This window comes from Asparagus officinalis, chromosome 7, assembly GCF_001876935.1.
Source record: "Asparagus officinalis chromosome 7, Aspof.V1, whole genome shotgun sequence".
NCBI lineage: Eukaryota > Viridiplantae > Streptophyta > Magnoliopsida > Asparagales > Asparagaceae > Asparagus > Asparagus officinalis.
Window position 1 is genome coordinate 135,778,574 of NC_033800.1, and position 19,511 is coordinate 135,798,084.

Here is a 19,511-nt window from a genome sequence, read left to right on the forward strand (position 1 = left end):
AGCAACTCTGACCAATGGGGCCCTAAGTTCGACAGGTATGGTAATGGGACACGGCAAATTTGTAAAAGGTAGGGTACCGGGATATGACTGAAAGTCATAGGATATAATCATAGTTCAAAGCTATATATATAATCAACCTTTTTAAATTGTAGTTCTAAAGGCTGAAACAAACTCGATCCTTATCCAACAAGTTATAAAAATGGATGTGACGTGTAGGATATATATCTGAGAAGTTTATGACGAGGATTTTAATTACTGGTCTGAATACAGGGGCGGAGGTACCTTAGAGAGGGTGGTGTCACTCTACTAGCAAAAAAATTAAACTAGTATATACAAGCTTATGACCCATTAGTGATACTGTTATAAAGTTAAATAGTGAGTAGTGGACCATTGAAGATTTATCTCTAATGGACCAAGCCTTTACATGATCCAATCCCAAAAACCCTTGTACCAAATAGTTAACATAATTTTGAAAAAGAAAAATAAATAACTCAGTAACTTGTTTTGAAAAAGATTGTCTATGAAATCGAATGGTTCACTAATGGACGAACGACATATTAGAAACTTAAATTGAAAAGAAGTATGTAGTGGTATTTTGAATGAGGTTATAATGAAACAATTTCAAAACACGAGGACATGTAGGAGTCAATTGTAATTGTACTTAGTCAAATACATCTTTTGTAGCTCATTAAAGTTCCTGATTATATTGAATATATAAGGGGAAAAATTAGTAATATCGTCTTTTTATGTATTGTGACACCACTATTATGAGTTCCTAGCTCTCTCACTGTCTGAATAAATATATACATAGATTTAAGGAATGTCCAAGAATTGTCGGCCACGGGTATGACATGTGTCAGGTACGGGCATGGTTCCATATTAGAAGTAACCAGGTGATTTTTTTATAGGTGGGGCCAAGTGGAGAAGAGGGTTATTTTTAAATTAATTAATATAATTGAAGCAGATTTGGTATTTGTGAGATAGTTCACTTTAGCAAAATATAAATATAAAGAATATTCCAACAGGACTCTCTAACAGTTAAATTAGTGGGTAAAAATTAGCAGATACAAATTTGGAAGGGGATATTAGCTATTATAATGATACGGAGGGTAAATAAGAAATGTTCGAGGGTATCAATTGAAAAGAAAAACTTAGTAATATCACACGTATGTTTTAAACAAAAACTAAGGAGGGCGCTTCGCTTCTCAAATGCAGTATCATCCAGGAAAGGAAAAACAGTAATAAAATGTAGGAGAAACAATTATCAAATATAACACAAGAATTACAAGGGCATGAATACCAGCTCTGCGAGTAAAAAAAGAAACCTCACTTAAAAATTTATCTTTCTTCTAGAAATATATTTCTTCCACCAAAAGAAACGTCCTATTCATCAACCAATTGTAAGATTTTCCTTTGAACAATAGTCAAAAGCAGCAGCCAAGGCAACAGATGAAATAGCATGACAAATTATCAATGTCGCATCTATGTTTTAAGTAGTAACTAATAAAAGAAATTCACCTCTCCTCTCTCCCTGCCATCCATGCCCTCCAAGTCTGCAACAATTGTGCAAGGTTCAAGGCCCACACAATGTGCTATCCAGATACCTTTAGTAGTTTGACTCCTGATGAGGAGAAATGTTTTCTCAATCCATAAGAAAGGTTATCAGCATCAATAAATAATGCTAATAGGATATCTACATGTTTAATATTAGAAAAGACAACAGAATATGCACCTTCCTCTGAAAGCATCCATTTCCCTGAAGTTTGTACTAAATAGATGGTTAAGTAAGGTGCTCTTACCTGCTCAAGAATTTAAATTTTATGACTTAACGATGAAACCCAAAAATAAATGAACTACGAGATATAAATTCTTTAATTCGACCTGCAAGCAATTCATGTTTAAGTAAACCTTATTCATTACCTTGTAATGTGCTTCACTGATCGTGTTTACCATAATAGGCAATAGAAGCTGCATGATATCTCCAAATAGACTTGACAGCCTAAGAACCACAGAGCCTGCTAACCTTAAATCAGAGACTCCTAACATATCCTAACTAATATGAAATCATACTTATGAAAAAGGCCTTCTGAATATGAAAGTAGACTAGAATAAGTCCCAATAAGTAAGCAATGGATCAACATCCTCAAGTTGTGTGATTATGAATGGGAAGAGATCCATACGAACTTCATTTTAGTTATAAAAAGTTAAATCTCAGTTCAGGAAAAAATCTAAAAAAATTCGAACTTCAATTCTCAGTGCAGAAACTCTTGCTTGCTTCTTATTCACTCAAATAAAAGACTATGACCAACAAACAAGTCATAATTCTAGAGAAGCTTAACTTAATTCACCACTTTACACCTTATTTATCCTCTCCTCGTGCTAACTCGTGAAAATGATGAACCTCATAATTCATTGCCCAGAATAATAGTCACTAATTCACAAAGAACCTTACTGTAGAGTGCCACAAAGCTTTCCTATCTAAACTATAGTATTCAGTTACATCAATTATGATCAACTGCACTCTTCTACTGGTCAATTTTCTATTTATCAACAGGCCCAAACCTTCACAAGTCTAATACATGCAAGTTTGAGTTAGGGCCACATTTATTAAATTAGGAGTCAATTGTGGGATTGTAAGAGACTTTGTTTTCCTTTTCTCTAACAAAGAGCTTTTAGGGGTAAGTTCTCCTTGGTCTTTACAATTGGCATCAGTGCCACCCCAACTAGCTTTTGGCTGGTGACACGGGCATTATAGCATTTGCCTGTTACTAGTCTAGTGCAAAGACAAAGGGGTGGCGGCAGGATTGTGGTTAAGCGGCATGGGTGGTCAGACGGGCATTACACTGGGAATAACCTAGTGCAAAGCCAAGGAGGTAACCGCGGGATTGTGGTGATCGACCAAGACCAGACTAGTGCACAACCAACCCATGTGTGCACGGAGACTGCGGAAGCGTAGTGGTGTGTTCGGGGTGTTTGGTACACGTCAAAAAAACGAGGAGGCGGTTGCTCTAACAGGGGTGAGTTCTATAAATGACGAAGCATTATCCCTAAATATATTTAAAAAGCAAGAAAAATGTAAGGTTGCATGCATCTATTTTCAGGCATAACGTTGCAATTTTTCAACCAAATTTCTCTAAAGAAACGATCTTTCAACTTCACGGTTCTCAAAGAATTATCAGGAAACAAAGCAATGCGATCGTGTTGGCGGAAAATACCGCTGCTCTGGGGTCCCATGATGGAGACAACGGCGTACGAGAGCCCGCATTCTTTAAGCTTCACCGTCTTCATGAAATGATCCAATCCGGCGACGTTGAACTCGCCCTCTCCATCGATCAACTGCGTCGAGCAACACTCATCCTCCATTGTCGACAAGACAAGAGGATCAAAGGATCTTTGAAGAAATAGTTGATTTTTTTTCCTCCTATTTTTCTGTCGAAATCGAAGATTGAAATCTAGGGTTTGAATAGAAGTGAAAGAGGAAATTTGGGAAATGGGGGAAGCAGAGAGAGAGCGGGGAGATCGGCGATGACCAGCAAATGAATAGGCGGACTCTCCGTCGCGTTGTTCGGTTTCAGTGCAATTTTAGTTCTCCCCATCGTTGCCATGTATGCGGTGATTGGGGAAATTTACAAATAGCCCCTTTGTTTTTGGAGCTGTAACATATTTCTCCCAGAGTTGAAATGCTCTCTCCATTGTTGCTTGCTCAAACATAACCTCCCAAAAGTTGTGTTTGGCGGCATCTCCATTCTTCCATTGTTCATTGTTTATAGATTATTTTCTTCATGAGAATAAAGTGTTAGGTCGGATTCGTCCTATCAACAACCTGTCAAATGAACCCTCTCGCGAAACGTGCCCTTCCGGATCTTGTGTTGGAAGAAGGCAAGAAGAAATCACAGCAAATAAAAAGAAAACTTTGCAAGGAAAAAATAGAAGAGAGAACACCAAAATTTTAACGAGGTTCGGCAACTTTCCTACGTCCTCGGAAGCCACACAAAAAAATTTCTTTGAATATTAAAGAAGATTACAAAGCTTCCAAGAGATGATCTCAAACTCCTTGAGATCACTCAAAAAGAACTCTCTTTTTATTTCTCAAGGCGCGAGATTTTTCTCTGAAAAATCACCGCTCAAGGCGCTACAAAAAATCGCCGCCAAAAATGTTCTAGAGATCGCTCTGGAAAACTCGCGTTTAAGTGGCGGCCATGGTTCCCTATTTATAAGGAAACCCTAGGTAAAAACAGGTTAGGAATCTGTTTTCTACGAGTTCGCCTGACTGCGAAGCTCGCCTGTATGACTTATATTCACCTGAACATAGCCAAGCTCGTCTGAACTGCTTCGCCTGCACTTGGAGTTCGCTTGCACTTGGAGCTCGCATGCACTTGGAGTTCGCCTGCACTTAGAGTTCGCCTGAACCTCCAATGCTCGCCTGATCTTCCAAGTTCGTCTGAACTTCCAAAGCTCGCATGAACTGCAGGTTCGCCTGAACTCAGCTTCGAGCTTCACCTGAACTTTCAAGTTCGCCTGAACTTCCAAAGTTTAGAGAAATCTTTGCTTTGCATGCTTGTTCTAAGGTTTGGGTCTACACCTGAAATGAACAATCTCCCACTTGAAGACTAAACATCCGTCAAAAGCTCTCTTCAACTTAGTAAGCACCTTCTCCTACCCGGAGAATCTCTTTCTTTAATTTAATATCTTTCTCATAGTGTGGCTCCGCCCTCATCTCCTACTCATGAAGGTCAACTGAAGTTGCTCACAACTCCAGTTTCTGAATGGTCACTGTCTTTGTCAACATATCTGCAAGATTTTAGCTCCCCAAAATCTTCTCTAATAGTAACTTCTCATCCTCTATCAGAGAGCGTAGGAAATGGTAACGTACGTCGATGTGCTTTATTCTGGCATGATATATTGGGTTCTTGGCAATGTGTATAACATTCTAGCTATCACAATAAAGAACTTCGTTTCCCCGCTTTAGACCCAACTCTTCCAGACACCTGATTAATCAAATCATCTCCTTGCCGGCTTCAGTCACTGTGATATACTCTATCTCAGTCGTGGACAAAGTCACTATCTTCTGTAAACGTGAGACCCAGCTCACTATTGTCGACCCTAATGTATAAACATATCTCATGGTGCTTTACCTCGTATCATAATCACCGGTAAAATCTACACCCATGTATTCTTGCAGTACCAATTCTTTTTTCCCAAAACACAGTGGCATATCTGTAATCCCTCTTAAGTATCTCAGGATCCACTTCACGACCTCCCAATGCTGCTTCCCTAGGTTGCTTGCAAACATGCTCACAACTCCTACTGCATGGGCGATATCCGACCTCATGCAAACTATTGCATATATCAGACTACAATGGCTGGTGAATATGGTACTTTTCTCATGTGCTCCTCCTCTGCATCCGTCTTTGGTGATTGTTCCTCAAATAACCTGAATTGACTTCCAAGGAGTGTGCTAATGGCCTTAGCATTCTACATGTTGAATCTCTAAAGTACCTTCTCAATGTATTCAGCCTAACTCAACTTCAACGTCCCTTCAGCCACATTCCGACTGATTCGCATACCAAGAATCTGCTTGGCTGCACCCAAATCTTTCATAGCAAACTCCTTTATCAAATGCTTCTTCAACTTGTTTATCTCCTATAAACACGGTCCTGCAACTAACATGTCATCTACATACAGTAATAACACGATATAGCTGGGTTTGAACCTCTTGAAGTAGCAGCAATGATCTGAGTTACACCTTTCATAGCCATTGTTCTGCATGAAGTTATCAAATTTCTTATACCACTGCCTTGGAGCCTGTTTCAAACCTAAAAGCTCTTCATGACTCTACACTATCTCTTCCTTTCCTTCCTCAATAAAGCCAACATGTTACTTCATGTAGATTTTTTCATCCAAGTCATCATGAAGAAAGACAGTCTTTACATCCAAATGCTTAAGGTAAAGATTTTCAGTAGCTACTAAGCTCAACACCACCCTGATGGTTGTGAGCTTCACTACAGGGGAAAATATCTCTGTATAATCCACTCATTCTCTCTGTGGAATCCTTTCACAACTAATCTGACCTTGTATCTCTTGCTTCCATCACTCTCCTGCTTGGCCCAGTAAACCCACTTGTTATGTAAGGTTTTTTTTATGCAGGTAGCTGGGCTAACTCCTATGTCTCATTCGAGTGGAGAGAATCCATCTCTTCTTGCATCACATGTTCCCACTACTGAGATTCACTAACTTACATGGCCTCTCATAGCATTCCGGTTCTCCGCTATCTGTCAAAAGCAAGTAATCAAGTGACGAAAGATATATGAGATTCGGTTTGGTACCCTGGATGACCTCCTAAGCTCCTCGCCCTGGGTAGTCGTCTCTGTACCTGGAGTCTCCTCTATTCTTTGGTCAGAGGTGACACTGTCTCCCCCATCTGGAAGTTCCTCCAAATCCATGTACTCGGATCCGCCCGCATCCGTTGTGCTGCTCCCACTGCTTTTGCTATTCTTGGTATTTTCCCTATCCTTGTACATCACCTCTTCATTGAATATGACGTCTCGGCTCCTGATGATTTTCTTGTTCTTCTCATCCCACAGACGATATCTGAACTCATCAATGCCGTATCCAATGAATGTACCATTCTGTGACTTAGCTTTTAGTTTGTCGCTGACATGATCACTAATATGAACATATGCCACGCAGCCAAATACTCGCAAGTGTGATAGATTAACCTTCTTGTCACTCCAAACCTCCTCTTGAATCCCAAAGTCTAATGGAACTGATGACCCATGATTAATTAAGTAAGTTATTATATGCACCGTGTCCGTCCAAAATTTTTTTGGTAGACCTGCATGTAGACGCATGCTCCTCGCACGCTCAGTCAATGTTCTGTTCATTCTCTCTATAACACCATTCTGTTGTAGTATCCCTGGAGTAGTCCTCTCTAAATGAATTCCATTCAGAGCACAGAACTTCTTGAACTCCTCCAGCTCATACTCTATACCACTGTCTTTCAGATCTATCTCATTCTCCACCATGACTTTTTACTTCTTGAAGATTCCAAACACCTCTGACTTGTGCTTCATGAAGTATACACACACCTTTCTCGAGTGATCGTCGATAAAGGTGACGTAGTAAGTCGAATCGTCAAGAGAAGACACGCTAGCTGGACCACATACATCTGTATGAACAAGCTCTAGCTTGTGAGCTTTAGGTGGTCTTCCACTCTTCTAAAAGCTAACAGTTTTCTACTTCCCGTAGATGCAGTCTTCACAAATACTAACTTCCACTGAATCGATGCCGATTAGCTTTCCCTCTGAGTGTAGAATCTTCATACCCTTCTCACTCATATGTCCTAACCTATTGTGCCACAGATCTGTACTCTCCTTGCCAGCTGTAATTGCGAGGGTGTCACTCGTATGCGAAGTTAGGTAGAGTGTTTCGGTCTTATTGTCACAGGCAACCACCATAGTACTGTTAGATATTTTTCACGAATCCTTAGTAAATATTACAACATAGCCTTCTGCTCCAAGCTCGCCAACCGAAAAAAGATTCCTCTTCAGCTTCAGTACATGTCTGACATTCTTTAGATTCCACTTGGAGCACTTCATATGTATCTGCACATTACCTCTTCCAACAATACTACATGGCTCGTTGTCCCCAAGTATACTTTCTCAAAGTCTCCTGCTACATAGTTATGAAAAAGCTTCCTATTAGCAGTGCGCATGGAATGAGAATCCCGAATCAATAACCCATGAATAGGAGTCGATGTCCATAGCAAGGATCAAGGCATCTTGTACAAGATGAGCCTCCTTCTCACTTGCATCCTTCTTTGGTGATATATAAGCTGAAGACATATGTTCCTCCTGGCCGCAGTTCTAAAATTTCCCTTTGATAGGTCTCACCTTCGAGTTCGACCTCTTCTTCTTCGACTTTGATCGATTCCTATTCTGGTTACCCTTAAACGGCTTCGGCCTCTCTGCTCGAGACTTAGGGCTAAACCTGAACCTTCTGATTTGTGCGATTTTCTTCTAACCTCCTCGGATAGAATCATACTAACAATCTCGTACAACTTTAACTTTTTCTTCCCTGCCGAGTTGCTGATTGCGATCACACAACCTACCCAATGCTGATTGCGATCACACAACCTACCCAACTATCTGACAACTGCGATAGTATCAATACGACCTGCACATAGTCATCAAACGTGATGTCGACTAAGATGAGTTGATCAACAATCGTGTTGAATTCGCTAAGATGCATCGTGAAGGAACATCCATCTGTAATCTTGAGGTGAAAGAGCGTTTTGACGAGATGCACTTTGTTTGTAGCTGATGGTTGCTCATACATCTTCGCGAGCGCTTCCATAAGCCCCACCGTCGTCTTCTCCTTTAATATATTGTGTATGACTGATTTTGCGAACGACAATCAGATCTGCCCTAGAGCGTTTCGATCCAATATTACCTAGTCCACGTCGGTCTCATCCTTCTTCTTTCCTTTTGCTTTACCTATCAACGGACGATAAAGATCCTTCTAGTACAGATAGTCCTCCATCTGTGACTTCCAGTAGGCGAAGTCTGATTCATCAAACTTCTCAATCTTTGATTTGACTTCTTCTGCCATAACTCTCACACAAATCTTTTCCGAACGATGCTCTGATACCAGTTGTTGGGTCGGAGTCGTCCTATCGACAACCTGTCAAATGAACCCTCTCGCGGAATACGCCCTCCGAATCTTGTGTTGAAATAAGGCAAGAAGAAATCAAAGCAAATAAAAATAACTTCGCAAGGAAAAAAATAGAAGAGAGAACACCAAAATTTTATTGAGGTTCGGCAACTTGCCTACGTCCTCGGGAGCCACACAAAAAAAATTCCTTTGAATATTAAAGAGTTGATCTCAAAGCTTGCAAGAGATGATCTCAAATTCCTTGAGATCACTCAAAAAGAACTCTCTTTTTATTTCTCAAGGCGCGAGATTTTTCTCTGAAAATCCGCCGCTCAAGGCGCTGTAAAAAAATTGCCGCCAAAAACGCTCTGGAGATCGCTCTGGAAAACTCGTGTTTAAGTGGCGGCCAAGATTCCCTATTTATAGGGAAATCCTAGGTCAAAACAAATTAGGAATCTGCTTTCTGTGAGTTTGCCTGACTGCGAAGCTCGCATGTATGACTTATGTTCGCCTGAACATAGTTAAGCTCGGCTGAACTGCTTCGCCTACACTTGGAGCTCGTATGTACTTGGAGTTCACCTGCACTCGGAGTTCGCTTGAACATCCAAAGCTCTCCTGATCTTCCAAGTTCGCCTGAACTTCCAAAACTCGCCTGAACTGTAGGTTCGCCTGAACTCAACTTCGAGCTTTGCCTGAACTTCCAAGTTTGTTTGAACTATCAAATTCGCCTGAACTTCCAGAGTTTAGAGAAATCTTTGCTTTGCATGCTTGTTCTAAGATTTGGGTCTACATCCGAAACCAACATAAAGAGCAATAATCGTAAAGTTTTTCTCTAAGTTAAAATACTTTTCTTTTCAAATTGTAACTAATATAGCGTTCCATAGTTACTTGAACTTGGGTGCTAGATTAGATAACTTACATATTCAAATAACTAATTATTAGGAGAGTTACTAGCATTTGAGCAAATTTATTTAATATTTTAAAAATAAGTTAATATTTACATAAAAACAGTTATACTTCCAAGATATACTTGAAAATGCTATTAAAATGTAAAATTTTAATACAAGGATGGTCAAAGATTTTAGTTACTTCATATAATAATTAAAGAGTAGTTAAAACTCCCTATATGACAGAACGAAAATTATAAAAAAAAAAACAAAGGTAACATTTTGAAAGACAAAAATATAGCATTTTGACATGAATAAGTTTCTGAATTATTTTGTAATCCATATATCCTAGTATTATTGACCAAAGGAAAAAAACAAAAAAAAAAAAGAGAAGAAAAGAGAAAAAAGAGGGTATTTTCCTTTGAAACTCATATGCAAATTATAAAATTTTAAGGCCCCATTTGTTAAGAAGACTAGACAAAATTAACTAGCAGATTATGGGATTTTATCTCAGATACGTTTCAGCTCAACAATCACCATTCAAATGAAAGAGCAAAAGAGCCAAAGAGCAGAGAGAAACAGAGCAGAAGCTAATGGCCACGCTCACTTCATTGGCATCATCACAACCACCAACATCAAGAACCCCATCAGACAAAACCCTCAGCAAATCAATCCCTCACTTCATCTCCGTTCTCCAAAAATCTCTCAGTATCAAAGAACTCACCCAAATCCACACCCAACTTCTCAAATCCAACCTCATCCAAGACCCTTTAATCTTCACCAAGATCCTCTCTTCCTACTCCTCACTCAACCTCCAATCTGCCCTTCAACTCTTCTCTTCTCTCCCTCAACGCAATTCTATGCACTGGTTCACCTTAATTCATGGCTGCTCTCTCAGCCCAACACCCGCAAACTCGATATTTCTCTATATGAACTTGATTGAAGAAGACCCATTTTGTCTAAATTCACTTATCTTCCCTTCTGTTATCAAGGCTTGTGGTAAGGTATCGGCAGGTTTCGAGGGGACCCAGATTCATAGTCATGCAGTTAAGTGTGGATTTGTTCGGGATATTTATGTTCAGAATTCTTTGATACAAATGTACTTTGGATGTGGGCGGTCAAAGGATGCCCGCAAGCTGTTTGATCAAATGAGTGAGAGGAATGTGGTCACTTGGAATTGTGTTATTGGGGGTTATGCTGAATTGGCTTTGTGGGAGAATGTGATATATATGTTTAAGGAGATGGTTGGCGTGTTTTCAGTGATCCCTAATTCGGTAACTTTGGTGAGGGTGGTTACGGGTTGTTGTAGATTGGGAGATATTGAGATGGGGAAATGGGTTCATGGGTATGTCGTGGATAATGGAGTTCCTTTGTGCTTGAATTTGGGGAACGTGTTGATGAATATGTATGCTAAGTTTGGAGATATGGAAGAAGCTAGGAGGTTGTTTCATGAGATGGTTGAGCGAGATGTGGTGTCATGGACTACTTTGATTAGTGGGTATGCAAGTGTTGGAGATATTGGAGTGGCTCGTGTGGTCTTTGACGAGATGCCAGTTCGGAATCTTGTGGCTTGGAATGCAATGATTGCTGGATATGTTCATAATGGCTGCTTTCAGGAGGCGATTTTTCTTTTTGAAGAAATGCAGGTATGAAAGTTTCCTCTTTAATATTAGATTAGTTACATATATACCTTTCACAATATCACATCTATATAAGTTATAACTGGCCAGTTGCATGCTTGATCTTTTGAACTTGATAAATGTTTTTGTTTTATGCCTAACCTAATTTGTTGAACTATGAATCCACGGTCACTAAGCAGTTGCTACAATATTTAATTTCTTCAAAAATGAAAAAGAAATTGATGACATTCTTTGAATCTAAAGTTGCAAAAGTTAGGCATGTAGGATAATTAAATTACCATTCATCATACCTTGTAAATTTGACAATAGTTGTGGACAGCGAGAGACTCATTTGTTGGATTAGCATTTAACAATGCCAACTCAGGCAGCTTTATTTGGAGTAGACAGTGTTTACACATCTCTGAAGCTTAGCAAACGTATGTTAACAAATATTTATTTTAGTGTAATTGCCTTTGTATGACATTTGGTTCTTGTCGAGGCTTTCGAACCTATTGATTTGACTATAAAAAGAATGAGTCTGTTCTACCAGGAGTAGTTGATGGATGTTAACTTGAGCATGTCACTAGTGGTAGTGATGGTCTCCTCCATTTTGATCGACACAAAATTTAATCGGACATGAACCGGTAGCTCTGATACCACTATTGAGAAAAAAAGGCCGTTAGATTGTAGCGGAAGTGGAAATGCCTTTCCCTCTTTGTGATGATAAAATGAGAAGCTATAACAATGCAAAAATAGTAGATGACGATACCAAAATTTTTATGTGGAAAACCCTCTAATGAGAGGGGAAAACCACGGAATCGAAGTCTGTTAAAATCTTTCACTATATGTGAATAGTAGAAATACAATAGGTCATCCTTAGTCCGAGCTAGGGAGATGCAATACAAGACTTTACCAATAGCGATGGTATACAAATTACAAGCACTCTTTGACCGGGTAATTCAGATCCTCTGATCAACACTCATACTTGAGAAATTAGAACGCTCAAGTAGAAATATTCCTCATTTTTATTTAGTAAAATTCTCTTTTCCTTATCCAATGCTCTCTCCTTGAAATGAGCTTAATTTATAGGTTCTCTAAGGAACTTAAATTAATTTGAGAAGTTAATGCTTAGATGATGAAAGCATTAATCTTGACTTCACTTATTGCCTTTAAATGAAGTTAATTTCCTTCATTCATTTAATTAGTTCTGGTGGGAGCTACAGAGTAGGGTATCTTCTTCATCTCTTCTTGCTCTTCAATGTCACTTGGTGGAAGCTTCTTTGAACTGGTTGAAATGCCCATCAAGTGGAGTGCTTACAGGTTTGGCCTTATGCATATTAAATTTCTCCAACACCTTGTCAACTTACCTCTCCTGTGAGAGTCGAAGTTGCTTCTTCTTCCGGTCTCATGTGATCTTCATTCTAAATATTTGCTTCGCCAGATCAAGATCTGTCATGGCGAAGGACTTACTCAGAGCTTTATTCAAGGCATCAATCTTCTTTGAGTCTTGACCAACAATCAACATGTCGTCAACATAAAGAAGAAGGATAATAAAGTCATCATCAGCGTATCCATTCATGAACACACAATGGTCGGAAAGAGTCTTGTTGAAGCTGTGTTGTGTCATAAAGGATTCAAACTTATGGTACCATTGTCATGAAGCTTGCTTCAAACGTAGAGGCTTTTCTTTAATTGACAAACCAGCTTCTCCTTGCCTGGTACTTTGAAACCTTCGTGTTGCTCCATTTGTCGGGTGAGTCCCTTGTTTGTGGCTCCCACCACAACTAATTAAATGAACAAAGGAGATTAACTTCATTTAAGGGCAATAAGTGAAGTCAAGATTAACGCTTTCATCATCTAGCATTAACTTTTCAAAGTAATTGAAGTCCCTTGGAGAGCCTATAATTTGAGATCATTCCAATGAGAGAGCATCAGACAAAGAAAGGAGAATTCCACTAAATAAAAGTGAGGGATATTTCTACTTGAGCATTCCAATTTCTCAAGTAAGAGAGTGCTGATCGGAGGATTTGAATTACTCGGTCGAAGTGTGCTTATAATTTGTACACCATCGCTATCAGTAAAGTCTTGTATTACATCTCCCTATCTCAGACCAGAGATGACATGTTGTATTCCCATTATTCACATATAGTGGAAGATTTTACCAGACTTTGGTCCCGTGGTTTTCCCTTCTCATTGGAGGGTTTTCCACGTAAAAATTTTAGTGTCGTCATCTACTATTTTTACATTATTATAGCTCATTTTATCATCACAAAGAGGAAAAGACATTACCGCTTCCGCTACTATCTAATGGCCTTTTTTCCAGTACAGAGACATGTGGAAACACTATGTGTTTGGTTAGGAGGAGTTGGAGCTACAAATGTTGATGGTGTCCTAACTCATGGTATTGCGACACTCTTGAATTTGATTGTTGTTTGAACACATCTATTTTTGGCTTAATACAACTTTTTGGTGTTACAACATTATCTAACCAAACAACACTTTTGAAATTTAGATGTAGTTGGAACAAGATGGGGTTCCAGTTACACCTAACCAAACGCATATTAATTATCCAAGGAGCCTTTTAGCTCGTGAATGATAATCTTCAAATGCAATACATGTAAGTTTCTGACTTGATGATCATACTAGAAAAATTTTACTTACGATAGAGGGTGTACGCACTGATAAGAGACAAATTTAAGAATGATTAGGGTCGTGTGAATGGAACACATGGTAAGACTTTTTTAAACAAGGGAATCTGGATGTTTTTGCAAAAACAGAAACATGTGAAAATAGTGATTGATTTTTTTTTTGGTTGAAAAAGAGTGTTTCACCCTTTTACAAATTTAAAATTTAGCCCTTCATAGTAGCAAATGGTGAAGAGGGATTCATTAGGGTAAACCAAATAAATAGAAAAATGATAGTTACTGATATGGTTGGCCTAAAAAGGTTGATGTTTGACATTCAAAAGTCATCATTTATATGAATTTTTGAATGCCTCTTTCTATGCAACACTATATCATGTATAGTGAAAAAAAAATTTCTTTTTCTTTTTTTCTTTTTTATTTTTTTCTCACATGTCTTTTTATTTGTAGCAGTCTCTACTACTCATGTTCTGGAAATTACTGAAAGACTCTGTACAAGTTTAACGCTTTATAGTTATAAACCGTGTGGTTATCTGATGAAGCATGGATGAGGTATCAACCTAGCCAATTTCATTGAAATATGTGCCTTACAGATGAATGTCTAATTTCAGGCTCTGGATGTAAAAACTGATAAGGCGACTTTAGTAAGTCTATTATCGGCTTGTGCAAGATCAGGGGATCTATTCACTGGCAAAGTGATTCATGGATACATCTCTAAGATGGGTATCAATATGACTGTTGACTTGCTTCATTCTATTCTTGGCCTGTATTCTAAGTGTGGAGACATTGACTCAGCTGAGTTACTGTTCAACAAAATGGGTTTTAAAAATGAGATCTCTTTTACATTAATGATGGAAGGTTATGTGACATGTGGGGCCAAAGAGATTGCCCTAGATTTGTTTAAACAAATGCCACACAAGGATGTTGCTTCATGGAATGCCTTGATTACTGCATTAGCCAGGCACAATCATTTTAATGACGCCTTAGACATTTTTGAAGAAATGCAAAAAATGAAAGTCAAGCCTAATTCTTTAACTTTGGTTAGCACACTATCAGCATGTTCGAGGGTAGGGGCTCTTGAATTGGGGAAGTGGATTCATGCTTACATAGATAGGAATAATATCAAAATAGATGCACAATTAAGTTGTTCACTTATAGATATGTACGCTAAATGTGGAGATGTAGAGTTATCTCATAATGTTTTCAATAAGATGCCTCATAAAGATCTAGTATCATGGAGTACGATGATCAGGGGACTTGCAATGCATGGCCATAGCAAGGTCGCCTTAGAGTACTTTCAACAGATGGAAGAGTTTGGGGCGAAGCCAGATGCAGTTACATTCCTTGGTGTTTTAAGTGCTTGTAGCCATGCAGGCTTGATTGAAGAAGGCAAATATTATTTCAATTTGATGAGTAAAACTTATGGAATTTCTCCTACTGCTGGAAGAACTTTGTAGATGGAATAAGCATTTCCTCAAATGGAGAAGCTATTTGGGGTTCTTTTCTTGACGCTTGCAGTCGTCATGGAAGTGTTGAACTAGCTGAGTATGCAGCAAGCAAGCTACTTGAAGTGGATCCAGATAGCTCAGGAGCATATGTGCTGTTGTCTAATGTGTATGCTAAAACTTCTAAATGGGATAAAGTTGGGAGGTTAAGGAATATTATGAAGGGAAAAGGAATTGAGAAGGTTCCTGGTTGTAGCTCTATTGAAGTTGATGGTGTTGTTCATGAATTCTTTGCTGGTGATGCTTATGATCGAGATACTAGAGGTACCTATCGATGTTAGATGGACCAGGAATTTAACGGAAGCAGCATGATAAACTAAAGAGCAAATCTACTGGCTTGAGCTTGTATAGGGTAATGCTTATATCTGGCAATACTGAGGTATGTCTCCTATGTAGTTCTGCTAGCTGTATCAACTTCTTGCTTATTTTTAATATCATGAACAGCTCTTTTGTTCATTTGTTCATAACTAAGTGTGCATCCTTTTTGTATGAATTACCGTAATGAATTGGTAATGCTTGGCATTCCTAAAGTGATTTAATAATTATCAATGAACATTTTATTCTTCAAAGTATATTATATTCATCCATAGTGATGTTGTTATACACTCTTGCTTTAATCACTTATTTGTTTACATTCGTACATATTCATCTTTAATTAATCTCAAATTTTGTAAAGAGATGTGTGTATTTACTATTTTTCATGTCATATCTTGCCTTTATAGTTAAATTTAATTCAATCTGATAAACTAGATATGTACGTTTTAGATTTGTGACCCTTGATTTGATATTGGATAATGTCCTTTTCATCATTTGTTGGATTCTCAGTTGTTTACTGCATACCTATTTGGTTGATAAGCTATCAACCCAAACCTAGCATACCAAATGCATGTTGTGTGATATTAGATACGAGTTCGAGGGAAGTCGACTAGGATTGGAAAATTCTTTGCCCTTAAATTGCTCATGCCATCCATGCTGCTACCCAGAAAGAAAAGTTCAGCAAAATCAACTGTAGCACAAAAGAATTGTTTACACTTTTGGTGACTGAAGGGGGACCAGAAAGCCCATCTTTGTATGGATATGGGTATTTTAAAATTTAAATCCAACATCTCATAAATATTTTCAAAACCAAAACATAACTGCCCAACTTCCTTTTTCCCACCTCTCTCTCCCACTACTCCTTCCTCCTCCTCCCCTTCAATATGAGAAAAGATAATAGGTGGGAAAATGTTGTAGCAGTTGCTGTTAGTTTGGTGATTATGCAAGCAACCCTTCTATTATTTCCAGCAAGAGCAGCTGCTGAAATCGGTATTCCCCTTCTTTTTGCTACTGTTTTTGGTATTTGCCTATGTTTTCTAGTTTCCACATACATTGTTCTCTAGTTCTGAGCAGTAGTTTTCTTGCTATTTGGTTGTTAAGTTTTCAAACTTCCTTACATAGATTCCTCCCCATTTTCAGAAATCCTTCTCTCTTAGCTTGATATAGCTTAAATTCCACATATTTTGCATCGTCCCTTAGTTTACAACTCTCAAATAGTGTTATTAGTTACCTCTGTTGTCGTTGTGATTCTAGATTTTAAGGTAATAACTTTACCTAACATCTCAAAATCTTTCAGTTGCACTTTATTCCTTAATGTTCTCTGCTCTGTTTCCTTGCTCGCTTTCCTATTTATGATCGATTTTGTGCTTTGTTATGATTTCCTGTGGTCAGATGGTGTATGCAGTGGAGTGGAGTGTGGATTGGGAAGATGCCGGATTTCTCCAGACCGGGCATTTGGATACGTCTGCGACTGCGAACCTGGCTGGACTCAGTTCCGAGTCAACCAAGTGGAGGACCCTTTCCGGTTTCTTCCTTGCATCATTCCCAACTGTATTCTCTTTCTCCCCCCTTTTCTCCCCTTTGCTGTAGACTTATTTTCACTGTTGTACCCCAGAGTTTATCCTTTTTCAATTCGATACCCCAAAGTATTTAATTTAACAGTTTGATACCCGAAACTTCAATTCCATTTCACTTAGATACCCTGCCTAGATTTCATTAGATTTTCTGCTGAATTTTTTTTACATTTAGAACCATTTTACTCAGCTGCAAGGGATCTAAACAACCAAATGTTTCCGGTAGTAGTGAAAGGGGGTTGTCACGTGCTAAGCATGTGATATAAATTTAACAGAAAATCTAATGAAATCTGGACGATGGTATCAAATGAAATGGGAGTGCAACTTTGGGGTATCATAGTGTAAAAAAATTACTTTGGTATATCTAAGTGAAAAAATGGGTTAACGTTGGGGGTACCAATGTGAAAATGTGCCTTGACTTTAAAACATTAGATGTCTGTAGGTGATTCTAATAGAAAAATAATTTTGACCGTTAATGTAGAGTTGGGGAGCTCAACTACCATCAAGGTGGATTAACAATCTTTCCTGTCCTCACCAAAGATACTATTACAATTGCCACACATACCTCATCTGGAATTAGGCAGAGATAACCTTTATAAATATGTGTAGGACCCAAACATGAAGCCTCAACCTAAGCTTATGTGGCACTACATTTGTTATCAGCATCAAGAGTATGTCCTTGTCATGATCTAATATAGATGTTATGATATGATAGAAATAGTAAACATATGAGTTATACCGGATGATGAAAATAGCCTACTGTAAAGATCTGATTTAAAAAAAAAACTTGGTAACTTTGTTGTGCGAGATAGATTGCAGACCTGCAATGCAATTGTTGGGATTGAATCTTACATAGCATTTGGATAACTATAAAAGATGCATAACATTTTCTCTCTCCTAAATTTTTCGTCAGGTACCTTCAATTATGCCTGCTACAATGAATCAATGCATGAGCCTGTCCCATTTATTCCGACAACTCAGAATTTCTCCCTCTTTGATCGTAAATGACTTCCACCCTTCTGTAATTTTCCTTCTGTCGAACTAAAAACAGAAACTCCATTTTCTAATTTTTTTTCTTCTATTATTATTGCTTATTCCTCTGCAGCATGTTTTTGGTCCTATTGTGGATCTGGAAACTGTGTAAGAATCTCAGGTTTCAAGCACCGATGTGAATGTAAGAAGGGTTACGACAACATCCTGAATATCACAAGCTTGCCTTGTGTCAAAAACTGTACGAGCTCATAAGCTTTAAATGAACAATATATGAAAAGAAAATGGAATCCAATAATGAAGAGTTTATTCTTTGTGCAGGTGAAGTAGCGGCAGATTGCATAGGCTTGGGGTTTCCTTTGTCAAATGGCACTTTTCCACCTACCCCAACCAATTTTTTTCGTAATGATGGACAAGGTAAGGATTTGTGTCAAAATATAGGGTTACCTTTGTACTATTGCCAAATCGGACAATTCTAGTGTTGCAGATAGACCCCCTGAAAAGAGTCAAAATTTTTTAACTCACGGGGTCTATCTGCAACAGTTTGAACTGCATGGGTAGTAAGTTCAAATTGGCGATAGTCAGAGGGGTTGATGAGCAGTTAACCCCAAAACATATTATATATCTACTTTAATCATATAAGTTAGGGAGAGAAATTATTTGTTTTGTTTGTTAATTTGAAAAATGCATGTTGCTAAAAGAAATAAATTGTTTGCTTGCAGTGTCCTCTTCACCAAGCAACTGGCTATTGTTGTTCCTAACCATGACCATGTTTTTTAGTAACATGACGAAGTTGTGAAATTCATTTTACGGGCACAAGATGCAGCGGCTACATTATTTATTTATTCGATCAATCTTTTTGTATCTATAAAGAGAGAAAAAAAAGTTGTATTATTTGATCACTATGTTTTTTCTTTACATATTTGAGCTGTCCTCATAATCAAAAGACAGCAGATTTTACCTTATAATTTTTTTTATTTTTCTATGTGAATGTTAGTGCAGTTTTGTATCTTCCCGAGAGACACTCAAGCCTACTTCAAATTCTTCAACTGCTTGTCTGCTGTGGTAGTTTCCTGTAAGTATGGTTTATATTTGGACAACAACGTAAGAAATAAACATAAGAATTCAAAGATCAAAAATTATATATTAGTCCCTCAAAACAGAATAATTACCCCAAGTTTTAGCCTAGTACTAGCTAGTAAAAAAAAGCAGAGCCCTCTTATTTCTTTTTATTTATAGGTTTTCATATTTCTTTCATTTTCTTCATTATCTCTCTCCCCCTATCTGATGGTCACCATCAACATTAGACCAAGCCATCACATTGGAT

General features: G+C 38.2%; 1 protein-coding gene and 1 pseudogene across 1 annotated transcript in view; one reads left to right on the forward strand and one right to left on the reverse strand.

The window, feature by feature from the left end:
• Positions 1–3,580, reverse strand: part of LOC109847829 (protein ROOT HAIR DEFECTIVE 3-like) — a 10,591-nt gene extending 7,011 nt beyond the window's left edge. Inside the window, exons 1-3 of the mRNA XM_020417066.1 lie at positions 3,216–3,580; positions 1,733–1,799; positions 1,519–1,621 (exon numbers count right to left, since the gene is read on the reverse strand). Coding sequence (XP_020272655.1) covers positions 1,519–1,621; positions 1,733–1,799; positions 3,216–3,363 — 318 coding nt within the window. The 5' untranslated portion in view covers positions 3,364–3,580. The remainder of the gene's footprint in view (positions 1–1,518; positions 1,622–1,732; positions 1,800–3,215) is intronic.
• On the forward strand, positions 10,073–17,867 carry LOC109847830 (annotated as a pseudogene).